Source organism: Hordeum vulgare, chromosome 6H, assembly GCF_904849725.1.
Source record: "Hordeum vulgare subsp. vulgare chromosome 6H, MorexV3_pseudomolecules_assembly, whole genome shotgun sequence".
NCBI lineage: Eukaryota > Viridiplantae > Streptophyta > Magnoliopsida > Poales > Poaceae > Hordeum > Hordeum vulgare.
The window spans coordinates 402,350,831-402,369,146 of NC_058523.1; the positions used below are offsets into that span (position 1 = coordinate 402,350,831).

The window sequence follows — 18,316 nt, forward strand, 5'->3', positions numbered from 1 at the left end:
CGTAGAAGTCTTCTCGAGTAGAACACAAAAGTTTTTGTGGGCGGTGATGTGCGTTTTGCTGCCCTCCTTAGTCTTTTCTTGATTCCGTGGTATTGTTGGATCGAAGCGGCTCGGACCGACATTACTCGTACGCTTACGAGAGACTGGTTTCATCGCTACGAGTAACTCCGTTGCTCAAAGATGACTGGCGGGTGTCAGTTTCTCCAACTTTAGTTGAATCGTATTTGACCGAGGAGGTCCTTGGATGAGGTTAAATAGCAACTCATATATCTCCGTTGTGGTGTTTGCGTAAGTAAGATACGATCCTACTAGATACCCATGGTCACCACGTAAAACATGCAACAACAAAATTAGAGGACGTCTAACTTGTTTTTGCAGGGTATGCTTGTGATGTGATATGGACAACGATGTGATGTGATATATTGGATGTATGAGATGATCATGTTGTAATAGAAAATATCGACTTGCACGTCGATGGTACGGCAACCGGCAGGAGCCATAGGGTTGTCTTTATAACTAACATTTGTGCTTGCAGATGCGTTTACTATTTTGCTAGGATGTAGCTTTAGTAGTAATAACATGAGTAGCACGACAACCTCGATGGCAACACGCTGATGGAGATCATGATGATGGAGATCATGGTGTGATGCCGGTGACAAGAAGATCGTGTCGGTGCTTTGGTGATGGAGATCAAGAAGCACGTGATGATGGCCATATCATGTCACTTATGAATTGCATGTGATGTTAATCCTTTTATGCACCTTATTTTGCTTAGAACGACGGTAGCATTATGAGGTGATCTCTCACTAAAATTTCAAGACGAAATTGTGTTCTCCCCGACTGTGCACCGTTGCTACAGTTCGTCGTTTCGAGACACCACGTGATGATCGGGTGTGATAGACTCAACGTTCACATACAACGGGTGCAAAACAGTTGCGCACGCGGAACACTCGGGTTAAGCTTGACGAGCCTAGCATGTGCAGACATGGCCTCGGAACACATGAGACCGAAAGGTCGATCATGAATCATATAGATGATATGATTAGCATAGGGATGCTTACCACTGAAACTATACTCAACTCACGTGATGATCGGACTTGAGCTAGTGTAAGTGGATCATGAACCACTCAAATGACTAGAGAGATGTACTTTTTGAGTGGGAGTTCTTAAGTAATATGATTAATTGAACTAATTGTCATGAACATAGTCTAATGGTCTTTGCGAATTACGATGTAGCTTCGCTATAGCTCTACTGTTTTTATATGTTCCTAGAGAAAATTTAGTTGAAAGTTGATAGTAGCAAACTTTGCAGACTAAGTCTGTAAAACCGAGGATTGTCCTCGTTGCTGCGCAGAAGGCTTATGTCCTTAATGCACCACTCGGTGTGCTGCACCTCGAGCGTCGTCTGTGGATGCTGTGAACATCCGACATACACGTTTCTGATGACTACACGATAGTTCAGTGCAAAATACTTAATGGCTTAGAAGCAAGGCGCCGAAAACGTTTTAAAACGTCACGGAACATAAGTGATGTTCTAAAGAGATGAAATTGTGATTTCATGCTTGTGCCCTTGTTAAGAGGTACGAGACCTCCGACAAGATTCTTTGTCCACAAAGTAAAGGAGAAAAGCTCAATCGTTGAGCGTGTGCTCAGATTGTCTGAGTACGACAATCACTTGAATCAAGTGGGAGTTAATCTTCCAGATGAGATAGTGATGTTTCTCCAAAGTCACTGCCACCAAGCTGTGAGAGCTTCGTGATGAACTATAACATATCAAGGATAGATACAATGGTCCTTGAGAGATTCGCGATGTTTGACACTGCGAAAGTAGAAATCAAGAAGGAGCATCAATAGTTGATGGTTTGTAAAGCCACTAAGTTTCAAGAAAGGCGGGGGCTAGAAGGGATACTTTGTGAAACGGCAAAACAGTTGCTGCACTAATGAAGAGACCCAAGATTAAACCCAAGCCTGAGACTAAGTACTTCTGCAATGAGGGGAACAGTCACTGAGGTGGAAGCAACTCTAGATGATTGGTAGATAAGAAGGCTGGCAAAAGTCGAAAGAAGTGTATTTGGTATACATGATGTTGATGTGTACTTTACTAGTACTCCTAGTAGCATGAGGGTATTGGATACCGGTTCGGTTGCTAAGTGATTAGTAACACGAAATGAAAGCTACGGCATAAACGGAGACTAGCTAAAGGCGAGGTGACGATACGTGTTGGAAGTGTTTCCAAGGTTGATATGATCAAACGCCGCACGCTCCCTCTACCATCGGGATTGGTGTTAAACCTAAATAATTGTTATTTGGTGCTTGCGTTAAGCATGAACATGATTGGATCGTGTTTATTGCAATACGATTATTCATTTAAAGAGAATAATGGTTACTCTATTTTCTTGAATATTCACCGTCAATGGTTTATTGAATCTCGATCGTAGTGTTACACATGTTCATGATATTGGTGTCAAAAGATACGAGTTAATGATGATAGTACCACTTACTTGTGGCACTGCCGCTTGAGTCATGTTAGTATAAATTGCATGAAGAGGCTCCATGCTGATGGATCTTTGTACTCACCTGATTTCGAATCACTAGTGACATGCAAATCATACCACATGAGCAAGGCCTTGTTTTCATTGAGATGAAATAAGATAGTAACTTGTTGGAAGTGATACATTTTGATGTATGCAGTCCAATGGGTGCTGAGGCACGCAGTGGATATCATTATGTTCCTACTTCACTGACGATTTGAGTAGATACAGGAGTATTTACTTAATGAATCACAAAGTCTGAAATATTGAAAAGTTCAATTCTGTTTCAGAGTGAAGTTCGTTGTAACAAGAGGATAAACTGTCTACGATATGATCATAGAAATGAATATCTGAGTTACGAGTTTTGGTACGCAGTTAAGACAATGTGGAAATTGTTTCGCAGTTCATGCCACCTGGAACATCATAGTGTGATGATGTGTCTGAACGTCATAGCCACACACTATATTGTATGGTGCCTGCTATGATGTCCCTTATCGAATTACCACTATCATTTATGGGTTATGCATTAGAGACAACCGCACTCACTTTAAATAGGGCACCGCGTATTTCCGTTGAGATGACACAGTATAGACTGAGGTTTAGAGAAATCTAAACTGTTGTTTCTTGAAAGTTTGGGGCTTCGACACTTATGTGAAAAAGTTTCAGTCTGATAAGCTCGAACCCAAAGCGGATAAATGCATCTTCATAGGATATCCAAAACAGTTGGGTACATCTCCTATCTCAGATCCGAAAGCAAAGTGTTTGTTTCTAGAAACGGATCCTTTCTCGAGGAAAGATTTCTCTCGAAAGAATTGAGTGGGAGAGTGGTAGAACTTGATGAGGTTATTGAACCATCACTTCAACCAGTGTGTAGCAGGGCGCAGGAAGTTGTTCCTGTGGCGCCTACACCAATTGAAGTGGAAGCTGATGATGGTAATCATCGAGCATCAGATCAAGTTACTACAAGCCTCGTAGGATGACAAGGTCGCGTACTACTACAGAGTGGTACGGTAACCCTGTCTTGGAGGTCATGTTGTTGAGCAACAGTGAACCTACGAGTTATGGAGAAAGCGATGGTGGGCCCAGATTCCGACAAATGGCTGGAAGCCATGAAATCCGAGAGAGGATCCATGTGTGAAAACAAAGTGTAGACTTTGGTAGAACTACTTGATGGTCATAGGACTATTGAGTAAAATGGATCTTTAAAAGGAAGACAGACGATGATGGTGATAAGTCACTATTAAGAAAAGCTCGACTTGTCGCAAAGATGTTTCCGATAAGATCAAATAGTTGACTGTGATGAGACTTTCTCACTCGTAGCGATGCTAAAGGTCTGTTAGAATTATGTTAGTAGTTGCTGCATTATTTATGAAATATTGCACGTAGGATGTCAAAACATTGTTTCCTCGACGGTTTCCTTGAGCAAACATTGTATGTGATACAAACAAGAGGTTTTGTCAATCCTAAAGATACTAGCAATTGTGCAAGCTCCAGTGATCCTTCAATGGACTGGTGCAAGCATCTCGGAGTTGGAATATACATACTTTGATGAGATGATCAAAGATTTTGGGTTTGTACAAGGTTTATAAGAAACTTGTATTTCCAAAGAAGTGAGTGGGAGCACTATAATTTCTGATAAGTATATGTGGTTGACATATTGTGGATCAGAAGTAATGTAGAATTTCTGTAAAGCATACAAGATTGTTTGAAAGGAGTTTTCAAAGGAATACCTGGATTGAGCTACTTGAACGTTGAGCATCAAAGATCTATGGAGATAGATCGAAAGCGCTTAATGGAAGTTTCAACAAGATGCATGCCTTGACAAGTTTTTGAAGGAGTTCAAAATAGATCAGCAAAGAAGGAGTTCTTGGTTGCGTTGTGAGGTGTGAATTTGAGTAAGACTCAAAACCCGACCCCGGCAGAATAAAGAGAATAGACGAAGGTCGTATTCTATGCCTTAGCCGTAGAATCTAAAGTATGCCATGCTGAGTACCGCACCTGATGTATGCCTTGCGGCAAGTCAGTTAAAGAGGTACACAGAGTGATCCAGGATTGAATCACTGATCAGCGGTCAAAGTTATCCTTAGTAACTGAATATACTAAGGAATTTTTCTCGATTATGGAGGTGGTTAAAGAGTTCGTCGTAAAGGGTTACGTCGATGCAAGCTTTGACACTAATCCGAATGACTATGAGTAGTGAAATGGATTCGTATAGTGGAGTAGATATTTGGAGCATTTCCGAATAGCACGTAGTAGCAGCATCTATAAGATGACATAAAGATTTGTAAAGAACGCACGGATCTGAAAGTTTCAGAACCGTTGACGAAAACCTCTCTCACGAGCAAGACGTGATCAGACCCCATAACTATATGGGTGTTGGATTCGTTGGAATCACATGGTGATGTGAACTAGATTATTGACTCTAGTGCAAGTGGGAGACTGTTGGAAATATGCCCTAGAGGCAATAATAAATTAGTTATTATTATATTTCCTAGTTCGTGATAATCGTTTATCATCCATGCTATAATTGTATTGATTGGAAACACAATACTTGTGTGGATACATAGACAAAACACTGTCCCTAGTAAGCCTCTAGTTGACTAGCTCGTTGATCAAAGATGGTCAAGGTTTCCTGGCCATAGGCAAGTGTTGTCACTTGATAACGGGATCACATCATTAGGAGAATCATGTGATGGAATAGACCCAAACTAATAGACGTAGCATGTTGATCGTGTCATTTTGTTGCTACTGTTTTCTGCGTGTCAAGTATTTGTTCCTATGACCATGAGATCATATAACTCACGGACACCGGAGAAATGCTTTGTGTGTATCAAACGTCGCGACGTAACTGGGTGACTATAAAGATGCTCTACAGGTATGTCTGAAGGTGTTCGTTGAGTTAGTATGGATCAAGACTGGGATTTGTCACTCCGTGTGACGGAAAGGTATCTCGGGGCCCACTTGGTAATACAACATCACACACAAGCCTTGCAAGCAATGTGACTTAGTGTAAGTTGCGGGATCTTGTATTACGGAACGAGTAAAGAGACTTGCCGGTAAACGAGATTGAAATAGGTATGCGGATAACGACGATCAAATCTCGGGCAAGTAACATACCGAAGGACAAAGGGAATGACATACGGGATTATATGAATCCTTGGCACTGAGGTTCAAACGATAAGATCTTCGTAGAATATGTAGGATCCAATATGGGCATCCAGGTCCCGCTATTGGATATTGACCGAGGAGTCTCTCGGGTCATGTCTACATAGTTCTCGAACCCGCAAGGTCTGCACACTTAAGGTTCGACGTTGTTTTATGCGTATTGGAGTTATATGGTTGGTTACCGAATGTTGTTCGGAGTCCCGGATGAGATCACGGACGTCACGAGGGTTTCCGGAATGGTCCGGAAACGAAGATTGATATATAGGATGACCTCATTTGATTACCGGAAGGTTTTCGGAGTTACCGGGAATGTACCGGGAATGACGAATGGGTTCCGGGAGTTCACCGGGGGGGCAACCCACCCCGGGGAAGCCCATAGGCCTTGAGGGTGGCACACCAGCCCTTAGTGGGCTGGTGGGACAGCCCAAAAGGGCTCTATGCGCCAAGAAGAGAAAATCAAGTGAAAAGAAAAAAAAAAGGAGGAGGTGGGAAGGAAGGGGGACTCCCTCCCACCAAACCAAGTCCAACTCGGTTTGGGGGGGAAGTCCTCCCCCCTTGGACTCGGCCGACCCACTTGGGGCTCCTTGAGCCCCAAGGCAAGGTCCCCTCCCTCCCACCTATATATACGGAGGTTTTAGGGCTGATTTGAGACGACTTTTCCACGGCAGCCCGACCACATACCTCCACGGTTTTTCCTCTAGATCGCGTTTCTACGGAGCTCGGGCGGAGCCCTGCTGAGACAAGGTCATCACCAACCTCCGGAGCGCCGTCACGCTGCCGGAGAACTCTTCTACCTCTCCGTCTCTCTTGCTGGATCAAGAAGGCCGAGATCATCGTCGAGCTGTACGTGTGCTGAACGCGGAGGTGCCGTCCGTTCGGTACTAGATCGTGGGACTGATCGCGGGATTGTTCGCGGGGCGGATCGAGGGACGTGAGGACGTTCCACTACATCAACCGCGTTCACTAATGCTTCTGCTGTACGATCTACAAGGGTACGTAGATCACTCATCCCCTCTCGTAGATGGACATCACCATGATAGGTCTTCGTGCGCGTAGGAAATTTTTTGTTTCCCATGCGACGTTCCCCAACACCGAGAGGGAGGCGTCGGCCGACGGGGTGAGGCGGGGCGTCGACGGGTGGAGGAGGCGCCGAGGGGCGAGGCGGAGCGACGGGAGGATGGGGTGGGGAGCGCTCGAGCGAGGCGACTCCAGGGGAGGGAGAGAGGCGCGACGGGGGTAGGTGAACGAGGGGCCACGTGGGGGGAGCGCATGCGCTGGTGGGTGGGAGAGGAGCGCCGAGAGTAGGTGGGGGAGACGAGGTGGGCGCGTGGGGTGACGAGGGGGTTGCCCTCGCCCCTTTTGGCGGCGGCAGGAGGAATGGGGAGCGGAGGCGCTAGGGTTTCCCCCGTGGGGGTCTTATACCCCCACGTGGGTGGGCCGAATGTGGGGGTGGCCGGTTGTGCCACTTTGGCCCACTTGGGCCAGGGGCTTTTGTTTTTTAAATTACTTTTTTTTATATATATATATGGCTTTTGTTTTAAATATATATGGACTATATATAATTTTAAAAATGCCCGATTCACTTTTATAATTTATTAGGGAATTTTTATAACTCCCCGACATTTTTATTTTAAACATTCTAAAAAATTTCCGTTCGATTTGTTTTTAAAAATCTGAATTTGACTCGATTTCGATTAACACGAGAATAACGTAAAAATTACGATAACGTGGCACCATTAGTGTGGGATCACTGTAGCTTAATTACATACATTACTGTAGCAAAAGCTGAGGATGTCACATCAATCCTCCCTCCGACAAGGTGCCGGGAAGAGATCTTCTGGTCCTCCCGATCTCGAAAGCGCTGCGGCGGCGAAACGGTGGAGAAATTCGCGATTCTGAATATGATGATAGTGTTTTCCGTCTGAGGGGTAAATATAGGCCAAAGGAGGGCGCCAGGGGGTGGACCCTATGCCCAGGCGGCCTGGTGGCGCTGTCAGGGGGGGCTGCACAGGGTGGCTGCGTGGGCAGGGCCTGGCTCCCCTTTGGCCCACCTTGATGCTTCGTGAAGCTTCCATCATGCTGATTTATATATATTTTCTTGGAATATTTGGGGCTTTGTAAATTGGGGTAAAGTCCGTGCAATTAAAAGACATCAGCAAATAGAAACCGACACTGGGTGCACTGAGTTAGTAGGTTAGTCCAAATATGTGTAAAAATGTATGAAAGTGTAGCAAAACATATAACAATGTCACCCAAAAGAGCATGGAACAAACATATATTATAGATACATTTGGGACGTATCAAGTACCTACACAAATAATCAAACTCTTGCACCCAACGCTAAAAATGGGTTGTCAATCCGTTCATGGTTATTTGCAAGGGTGAGATCTGATAGAGATAGATATAAAGGATTGGGGAAACAAAAGTAAATAAATTGCAGCAAGATATTTTTGGTATTTTTGGTTTATCGATGTGAAAGTATAATATGGAAAATAGACCCGGGGGCCATAGGTTTCACTAGAGGCTTCTCTCATAAAGGAAAATAATGCGGTGGGTGAACAAATTACTGTCGAGCAATTGATAGAAAAACGAATAATTATGAAGACATCTAAGGCAATGATTATGCATATAGGCATCACATCCATGTTAAGTAGACCAAAACGATTGTGCATCTACTACTATTACTCCACACATCGACCGACTCCTGCCTGCATCTAGAGTGTTAAGTTCATGAAGAACAAAGTAACGCATTAAGTAAGATGACATGATGTAGAGGGATAAACTCAAGCAATATGATGAAAACCCCATCTTTTTATCCTCGATGGCAACAATACAATACGTGTGTGGCTACCTCTACTATGCCACTGGGTGAGGACACCGCAAGATTGAACCCAAAACTAAGCACTTCTCCCATTGCAAGAATTACCAATCTAGTTGGCCAAACCAAACCAATAACTCACAGAGACTTGCTAAGATATGAAATCATGCATATAAAAATTCAGAATAGATTCAAATAATATACATAGATAATATGAACGTAAACTCACAATTCATCGGATCTCGACAAACACACCGCAAAAGAGTATTACATCGAATAAATCTCCATGAAGATCATGAAGAACATGGTATTGAAGATCAAAGAGAGAGAAGAAGCCATCTAGCTACTAGCTATGGACCCGTAGGTCTGTGGTGAACTGCTCACGCATCATCGGAGGGGCAATGGAGTAGATGTAGATGCTCTCCGTGATCAATTCCCTCTCCGGTAGATTACCGAAAAGGCTCCCAGACTGGATCTCACGGGAACAGAGGCTCCCGGCGGTGGAAAAGTATTTTTGTGGCTCTCTCTTGCAATGGGGGATATTTGAGAATTTATAGGCCTAAGAATATGGTTAGGAGGCCTACAGGAGACCCACAAGCCAGGGGCGCCCCCCTAGGGCATGCCCTGCAGGCTTGTGGCCTCTCGGTAAGTGCCCTGCCCCTACTCCAAGTCTTCTGGGTTTCTTTTGGCCCCAGAAAAATCATTCCGGAGATTTTATTCCGTTTGGACTCCGTTTAATATTCCTTATGTGCAATACTCAAAAACATGAAAAAAACAAAAACTGGCACTAGGCTCTAGATTAATAGGTTAGTCCCAAAAATAATATAAAACAACATATTAATGCATCTAAAACATCCAAAACAGATAATATAATAGCATGGAACAATCAAAAATTATAGATACGTTGGAGACGTATCAGTTCACACCCAGTTTTCCACGCCTATTCGTGCTTTTTGTGCTAACTTAGCTCGAGAGTATATCTCCAGATGTTGCATGCCTTTCTCAGGGAACAAGGTACTCTTGCTCAATTCTCATGTCCTGTTGCCCATGCTGAGAATGGCGTTGCGGAATGCAAGCATCGTCATCTACTTGAGACGGCTCGTGCGCTAATGAACACCACTTCTCTTCCACCCCACTTTTGGGCTGAGGCCATTTCTGCATCCACCTATCTCATCAACATTCAGCCATCGACTGCCTTGGAGGGTGGCATTCCGATGGAGTATCTCACTGGTCGTTCTCCTGACTACTCAACTCTCCGTATGTTTGGGTGTGTTTGCTACGTCCTTCTTGCACCGCGAGAACGCACCGAACTGACTGCTCAGTCGGTCGAGTGTGTTTTTCTTGGCTACAGTGATGTGCACAAGGGCTATTGTTGTTGGGATCCTGTTGGTCGTCGGTTGCGCATTTCGCGTGATGTGACTTTTGGTGAGTCTCGTTCATACTACCCTCGCCCTTCCTGCTTGCGCTTTTCTATGGACGACCTTTCCTTTCTTCTTCTTCCCGATACATCCTCGTATGTGCCTCCTCTCTCCCGTCTTCCTCTGGCACATCTCACTCTTCCTGATCCAACATCGACAGCACCTTCCCCTCCATCCTCCTCCCTACCCTCATCATTCATATCTCCTTTGCCTCCATCCTCCTCCCCACGCTCATCATCTGTCTCTCCTTTTCCTCTCCACTACACTCGCTGCCCTTGTAGTGAAGATGATCCTACTGACGCGCCCTCCACTTTCGGAGCGCCTCCCTTCACGCCTCCCCCGGTTCATAACCTTCGTTCTCGGTCTCGCCCCCCGCCTGATCGCTATCCTCCTGACCGTTATGGTCTCTCCATTGTGGCCGAGCCCACTTCCTATCGGACTGCCATAGCTCAGCCTGAATGGCAACTTGCGATGGGCGAGGAGCTTGCTGCCCTTGAGCGCAATGGCACCTGGGATCTAGTTTACCTTCCTTCCGGTGTTCGTCCCATCACCTGCAAGTGGTTCTATAAGATTAAGACTCGCTCTGATCGTTCTCTTGAGCGCTACAAAGCTCGTCTTGTGGCTCGTGGTTTTCAGCAGGAGCAAGGCCGCGATTATGATGAGACTTTCGCTCATGTAGCCCACATGACCACTATCCACACTCTCCTTGTTGTGACTTCTGTTGGTCATTGGTCTGTGTCTCAACTTGATGTCCAGAACGCTTTTCTCAATGGTGAGTTGCATGAGGAGGTTTATATGCAGCCACCACAGGGGTAACATGCTCCTGATGGTATGGTCTGCCGACTTCGATGCTCCCTCTATGGTCTCAAACATGCCCCTCATGCCTGGTTTGAGCGTTTCGCCTCTGTGGTGACTACCGTGGGCTTCTCTCCCAGTGATCATTACCCCGCGCTTTTTGTTCACATGTCTTCTCGTGGTTGGACTCTTCTCCTTCTCTATGTTGATGACATGATCATCACTAGTGACGACTCCGACTACATTGCCTTTGTTAAGGCCCGCCTTCGCGACCAGTTCCTCATGTTTGATCTTGTTCCCCTTTGCTATTTTCTTGGGATTGAGATTTCTTCGAGCCCTGATGGCTTCTTCATCTCCCAGAAAAAAATATCCAGGATCTTCTTGCTCGCTCCACTCTTGGCGATGAGCGCACTATTGTGACTCCTATGGAGCTCAACGTTCAGCTTCGTGCTTCTGATGGTGATCCTCTTCCTAATCCCACTCGCTATCGCCACCTCGTTGGGAGCCTTGTCTATCTTGCTGTTACGCGCCCTGACATCTCCTATCCTGTCCACATTCTCAGTCAGTTTGTTGCAGCCCCCACCTCTGTCCACTATAGTGACCTCCTTCGCGTTCTACGATATCTTTGTTGCACGATCTCTCACCGCCTTTTCTTTCCCCACTCCAGCTCACTCGAGCTCCAGGCCTACTCTGATGCTACGTGGGCTAGTGATCCATCTGATCGCCGCTCGCTATCTGCTTATTGTGTTTTTCTTGGTGGCTCTCTTATTGCCTGGAAGACCAAGAAACAGACTGCAGTTTCTCGCTCTAGTACCAAGACTGAGTTGTGTGCGATGGCTATGCTGACGGCTGATGTGATCTGGTTACGATGTTTACTTGAGGACTTTGGTGTGTCTGCTACTACATCGACTCCCTTACTGTGTGACATCACAGGTGCTCTCAGTATCGCGTGTGACCCGGTGAAGCATGAGCTCACCAAGCACATTGGTGTGGATGCCCACTTTGTGTGTGCTGCTGTGCAGGATGAGACTCTCGCTCTTCACTATGTTTTCTGTGAGTTACATTTGTCGGACTTCTTCACGAAGGCACACACTCGAGCGCAACATAGGTTCTTTCTCTCCAAACTCAGTGTTGTTAACCCACCATGAGTTTGAGAGAGAGGGGTGTTAGAGCATCTCCAACAGCCGCGCTAAACTAGCGTCGCGCCGCAAATTAGGCTATTTTAGCGCGCACGCAACGCGGCAGGAGGCTCCAGCGGGCGCGTAAAAACCGCGCGCGCGCTATAACAAGTTGGGCGCGCGGTCGGATACACTATCCCGCGCGGTGTATTTGGGGCGCCCGCTTCCGCACGCGGCACACTCGAGCGCTCGCGCCGCACTCTCTCCTCTCCTCCTCCTACGCACCGCGCGCGCCGGCGCCGGCGCCCTGCCACCCATGGACGCGCACACCGGCACCCCGCTCACCTCGTTGTACAGCCGCGACCCCCCCCCCCCCCCCCGCCGCCACAGCCGCCGAAAACCCTAGCGCGGGGAGGCATGGGTGGCTTTGGAGCACCCTCCGACGCTATGGCCGCCATGGGAGGAATGAGTTTTGCTTCTCTCATGGGAGGCATGGGTGCACCTCCAGCCATGGGTGGAATGTCTTTCGATGTGCCTCACACACATACCCATGAAGATGCCGTTGAAGATCTTGCCAACACCGTCGGAGCTTCACGTGATGCGGTGCGTGATGAGGTTAGGGAGGAAGGTTCATCTTCGAAGGCGGAAGAATTGTCTTCAGAAGAAGAGGAAGAAGACGAGAAAGATGATTGATGTGTCTTTCATTTATGTCTTGAACTTTAGTTTGCATTTTGAACTTGGTTGGATGAACTTGTGGGCATGAACTTTTATTCATCAACTTGTTTGTGTTAAATTTCACATGTTCATTGCATTTTGATTTGAATGTTTCAAACTCATTTTGTGTTAAATTTCACTTGTTTGTGTTAAATTTCACATGTTCATTGCATTTTGATGAATGTTTCAAACTCATTTTGTGTCCAAAATGCCATATATGTTAATGCTCGGCGAGTCACGCGCGTTGTATTTTTGCGCGCTGCTGGAGCGGCGCGCGCGTGCTGCATTTTAGCGCGGCTGCTGGAGCCAGCGCTGCGCGCCGCGCCAAACCAGGCGATGGGCGCGTGGCAAACCAGTTTTTTGCGCGCGGCGCGTTCGGCGCCTGTTGGAGATGCTCTTAGATGTGTATAGTCCCTTTACTATGTATCCTCATTGTATAAGGTATTTTTTGCCTTTTACCACATATATATGTACTGACTCTTGTCCCCCGTGTAATGACAGTTGCCCATTCCTAACAGTATGAACAAGAATATCATGATTATTACTTTTAGAATCAACAAACCCTAGTTTCTTAGTTATAGTATAAACTAAAGTCCTTTTATCAAAAATTAGAAGCATCATCATTACCTGAAATGTTATTATTTGCATCAACCCGCTGCATGGCCAAAGTAGTTCTCTATCTTGCAAACCCACAAACCTTAGCCATGGACAGTAAATAACCCAAAATAAAGTTAAAAAATGAAAAGAAAAAACAAACAGAAAATAACGAGGAAGAAAGGGAACGGAAAGCAAACGGATACACTAGTAGAGAAAAACACGTAGAAAAAGGAACAAGAAAACCGAATGAAACGTCACACAAGGTTCCCAAGACCGCTAGGGCTCCGATGGACTCCTCGAGCGGCTCATTTTATTTTCAGTGTCCTTTTCTAGTAACTTTCGTATTAGTGGCATGTGGAGGCCACCACACTAGCAACTGCACTTCTAGCGGCATGGAGGCGCCACACCACCAACCGATGGAAGCTTCTGAAACATCACAAAAAATGTTCTGAAAACCGATAGGCTAGCGCACATCTTTTGCTAATGGGACGCGACCCACTACGAATTACTAGAAGCGGATGCTTCTTCGGTCTCGCAGAAGGCGATACATAGCATTTTAGGTTACTAGCAAAAGGGCCCGTGCGTTGCAACGGAAAAAAATACCACATGTTTTTAATCTTTTTATAATCATTTTGATTTATTAAAATAATAAGCTAACTAACTAATGTAGTCAGTCCTATACTATTTTGTTGAGAAATCAACCCGTCCATTGTTAATTTCCACCATGATGAGAAATTGAGCGGGACAAGCAAAGCAAAACAAAGAGGCTACGTGAATTGATCAATGGACTGTTATCTTATTTCACTCATGGGGTAGCGAATGTGGGATCAGATGACAAACTAAAGGTGGTGTTCCATTCTCTGTCTTCACAACAATACAATCTTACATTCAATACATTCATTCATCAGCAAACAAATCCCCACAAAACAAAATTTCTTGTCGGTGTTTGGCACACGGTTGAAGGCATGGGGAGGGGATCTCACCAGATGAGGGGAGCAAGGGTTAGGCGCCTCTATCTGGCCATAAGGAGTCGCCGTTGCCGCGTCATAACCTCGGAGTTCCCCATGTGAGCCATGAAGGCCCGCCTCCACCTGCAAGTACTTCGCTCCGCCGCGCCTTATCCGCGCGCCGCCGTCGTTCTGCATCGAGCAGACACATCATCCCCAGTCACTGTAGTTGTCGCCTTGATTTGATCCAGAAGCTGTGCTCGAGCGCCGAAACGGGTGCAGCAAGCGGGCAGGGGTACGTCCGCGAAGGCGGGTGGGTTGAGATCGACAACAGTGGTGGTTGAGGTCGACCGCGGCGGCGAGTGGTGTGGCAGCGGCGTGGGCACAGGCCAAGATGGATCAGGGTCGACGCGATGTGCTCGAGCGCCGTAACGGAAGGAGTGAGCGGGGAGAGGTACGGCCACGGAGGCGGGTGGGTTGAGATCGGCAGCGGTGGCGGTTGAGGTCGGCCGCGACGTCGAGTGGTGTGGCGGCGGCCTGGGCACAGGCCAGCTATTTACACCATTACACCATTTTTCTAAAAAAACTGCATCATTGTATCATTACGGTTTGGTATTCTGCACCGAAGTTGTGACCTCAAAAATACCAGTGTGCACCAAAGTTGTGATCTTAAAAAAACGTGCACCATAATTTTGTATTTTCACCGTGCATATATGTGACCCATCTTATTAAGCTCATATGAAAAAATAGACCTTGTGCAATTGTGTCACGTGACATGCTGCGATTACATGTTCGATTGGACTTGTGCTTTGGACATAATTACGAATTACATGTCCGATTGGACTTGTGCTTTGGGCATAATTACGAATCATATGCTGCCTTGCCAAGGTTTCCTTTTTTTGTACGATCCTTTTTTTTCTACGACTAGCTGTGTTAATCTAGTCCGTTCAAATTTCTTAACTTTGCGTTGCAGATAAATGATGAAGTGCGGGTTGAATAACAAAAATTACAGGGGCTTTTTTTATAAAAATACCGCGATGGGTTTTCCGACGGAAGCAATAGCCGCTTTATTATTAGGTATAAATATCATGGCGATCGGTGCCTTTTTTTTATGGGGATGCCCATGGGTGTTTTTTCAAAATAGAGTAGTTGTGCCAAAGGAAAAAAAAGTCCACGGAGCGCAATCGAGTTGGGCCGAAACCTACAAGAACAAGAACTCTCCAAGAAAAGAAGAACTCTCGAGTTGGGCCGGGCCTGCTTGCAAGATTATAAGGTGGCGCACCGGACCTTCCCGACATCCCGAGAAACCACAGCCCCACCCACTTTCCCCTTCTTTCTTTCTTCTCGGCGGAGGCGGAGGCGACAGGAAGGCGAACGAGGAACCCTAGCCGCGCGAGGAAAAAGGAACGCTCGGATCCGCAAGGTACGCTCACCAAAACCTACCGAAATCTCCATGCAACTGCAACCCGATCGATCTTGTGTGTCTATGGGGGCGGGGGGTGGGGGAGCCGGGGCCGGCCGGCGGTGGCGATTCGTGACGGACTTGTCATCCTAATCCCCAACCGATATATTGTTGGCAGGCCGGCGACGATGGCGGCGGTTCGATGCGCGGCGAGGAGGCTCGGTGGCGCCCTGCTCCAGCGAGCGCAGGCGGAGGAGGGACGCCTGCTCGCCCCAAGCAGGCTCATGCGCTCCCGCCACCTGTCCACCAAGGTCTCCGGCGAGGTAACCTCACCAAAATTGACATCTTTTCATTCTTATGATTTTTGTATCTCGCGACATCAACATCTACTACTAGAAACAAAACAAGATTACTTAACCTGACCTGAACCTGTACATCCTGTCCTACTGCTGCTTACTTATTTTGCTGGTTGACCCGAGAATGACTTTTTACTTATCCCTGCTGGCCTGCCTTCTCCTGCGACACCTCCTCGAGCCAGGCAGCCTCATGCGCTCCCGCCAGCTCAACAGCGAGGTAGTATGTGAACCAAAATTGACTTCTCTTATGTCATGATTTATCTGCCCACAACAAAGGATGTAGCCTGCCATAATTAAATTCTGTGCAATCGAAACAGCAACTTGCATGTGTCTCCCCAACTACAAGTATTTAGGTACAGAGGGAGTATTAAGCTACTAGACTAGACAGGGACCCGAAACAAGAACAAAATTACTTACTTAGCATCGCCGTGCGTACTACAACTTGTTTAATCTGACCTGAAGCTGTTGTGCATCCTGACTTACTAGCAACAGGACTGCATGAAAATCATATCTTTAAGCAACCTTATTTTTCCTGGTTGATACCAGCATGATGACCTTTTGCTCGTCCCTTTAGCAAACACTGTAATCAGTTGCTACACATCAGATGGATGCTGCTGCGGCTTTGATATCTTCTGCTTGATGCACTCCTTAGCTAGTATTACCTCCGTCCCAAATTATTTGTTTCTGATTTGTCTAGATACGCATGTACCTAACACTAAAACGCGTCTAGACATGTGCCTGTATATAGGCAAATCTAAGACAAGTAAATTGGGATGGAGGGAGTATGGTTCTGTGACTTCATTTATCCATATATATACGGCAAGTGTGATTCCGTGACTAGCTAGTTGATACACATGCACCATGCATTATGCATATATCGAACCTCGCTTAACTGATAGACAACACACTATCCTTCTTCTTATAGTTACATATTTAACAGTCCTGGTCAGCGCTTGCTTAACGATTGATGATGCAAAGTAAGCACACTGACAATCATCCATGTGTATCAATCCAGCAGGCTTGCAACATCCAGAAGGAAGAGGAAGACATCTGGGCGGGGTTCAAGGAGACGTTAAAGAAGTTGGACCAGCTCCCCAAAAAAGAGAAACCAAGTGTCTTTCAGCAGTATGTAGAATATCAGAGGCTCAATTTCTTCCTTATTTTCCTGTTTGTTTGTTTGACAGGTTTTGGTGCATATAATCTCATCGTTTGTCCTACCTCTCTCTTACCTTTCAGGCGCATGAAATCTATCGACCGTGCGGTCAAGGCTGTGGTCTATGGATCTTTCAAGCTGACAATTGTGGTTATGGCAGCTGCTACTGCTTTCTCTGGCAATGGAGTAAAAGCCTAGCCCAGGCCCTTACCAAGGAAAACCAGTGAAGACAATATGGAGAAATGAGAACCAAAGATGGCCGCCCAGCTTGTTTTATGTTTAATTATCATGACCCCTGCACTTTGGCTACCTAGCTCACTATGCTAACGTCCGTTGTGATATCGTGTGACATGGTATCATGTTATTATACCTCTATCTATCTATGTGTACATTATGCATGAAACTGTATCTTGAAGTGAACATGCTTGCATAGCTTGTAAGGTCACTGACGTGCATTGTTGGGGGCTTCAGTGTGTCCGGATCAAAGCGATTGCAATCGACTTAGAAGTGTTCACTTTGAAACTAAGTCTGTGATCCATCGGCCCCTTTTTGTGTCGCTTAGGCATCACGTCAGGCTGGTTCATATTTACTCCCTCTGTCCCATAATATAATAACATTCTTCTTTCCTTGTTTTGTTTTACTTTTACAAATTCGTGAACATCTCCCTTATAGACAGCCTCCTTCCACTCTTTGTAGAGGTCCAACATCCGACCTCCTCTTTGCTCGATCTCCTGGCAAAGTCTCATACATCTCAATGCCTCACATTGACCACCCAAACAACATTTGACGTTCAGCCTTAATGTCAAGTATGTGTTCTGAATACCTAAACATCCAAACGGAAATTTTGGCATTCAATCTAAATACCAATATAATGTGATATTGATTATGCAACCCAATGCAATGTCAAGGCTCCCAGTGCAAACATCCAAACAGAGTGTAATGGGTTTTGGTTGCTCATTTTGCAAATATATGATCCACAAAAGGTGAGAGAACACAACACAAAACTGGGCTACAACATGTAAAAGATGTTTTAAAAGATGTGCAACCAGTCCTGTGATTTTAGGCAGCTCTATTGTATGGATGAAGCAACTACAAGTAGAAAAAAAAGATGCAGGCCTGTGTGTAGCTTGATACACCTACTGAAGACAAAGAAGAAAAAGGCAAATTTAGTACTAAAATGAGGCAACTTCTCTGTAATTTAGCTGCATTTTGCATCGGGGTTTTCCTTTGACAAGAAAAATAGGTTCCATCAGTGTCTTCATGTAACTTCTGTTTTAGTTTGATCATTTTCATGTTTTTTCT

The 18,316-nt window shown here is 45.8% G+C and overlaps 1 protein-coding gene across 4 annotated transcripts; it reads left to right on the forward strand.

The window, feature by feature from the left end:
• Positions 1–15,395: 15,395 nt before the first annotated feature.
• On the forward strand, positions 15,396–17,536 carry LOC123406190. Of its 4 annotated transcripts, none has more exons than XM_045099662.1 (5): positions 15,396–15,526; positions 15,684–15,828; positions 16,040–16,078; positions 16,877–16,986; positions 17,098–17,536. In XM_045099662.1, exons 2-5 carry the CDS (start codon positions 15,694–15,696, stop codon positions 17,210–17,212), a joined length of 399 nt encoding a protein of 132 aa, XP_044955597.1. In that variant the 5' UTR covers positions 15,396–15,526; positions 15,684–15,693; the 3' UTR covers positions 17,213–17,536. The 4 variants fall into 4 exon arrangements, with proteins under 4 accessions (XP_044955597.1, XP_044955598.1, XP_044955599.1 ...); XM_045099663.1 differs by having other exon boundaries at positions 16,880–16,986; XM_045099664.1 differs by lacking the exon at positions 16,040–16,078 and having other exon boundaries at positions 15,398–15,526.
• Positions 17,537–18,316: the final 780 nt, after the last annotated feature.

Coding starts and splice junctions, on each gene's coding strand:
- LOC123406190 (XM_045099662.1), top strand. CDS start 15,694: ATGGCGGCGGTTCGATGCGCGGCGAGGAGGCTCGGTGGCGCCCTGCTC. Junction 15,829..16,039: donor CCACCAAGGTCTCCGGCGAG/GTAACCTCACCA, acceptor CACCTCCTCGAG/CCAGGCAGCCTCATGCGCTC. Junction 16,079..16,876: donor CCCGCCAGCTCAACAGCGAG/GTAGTATGTGAA, acceptor GTATCAATCCAG/CAGGCTTGCAACATCCAGAA.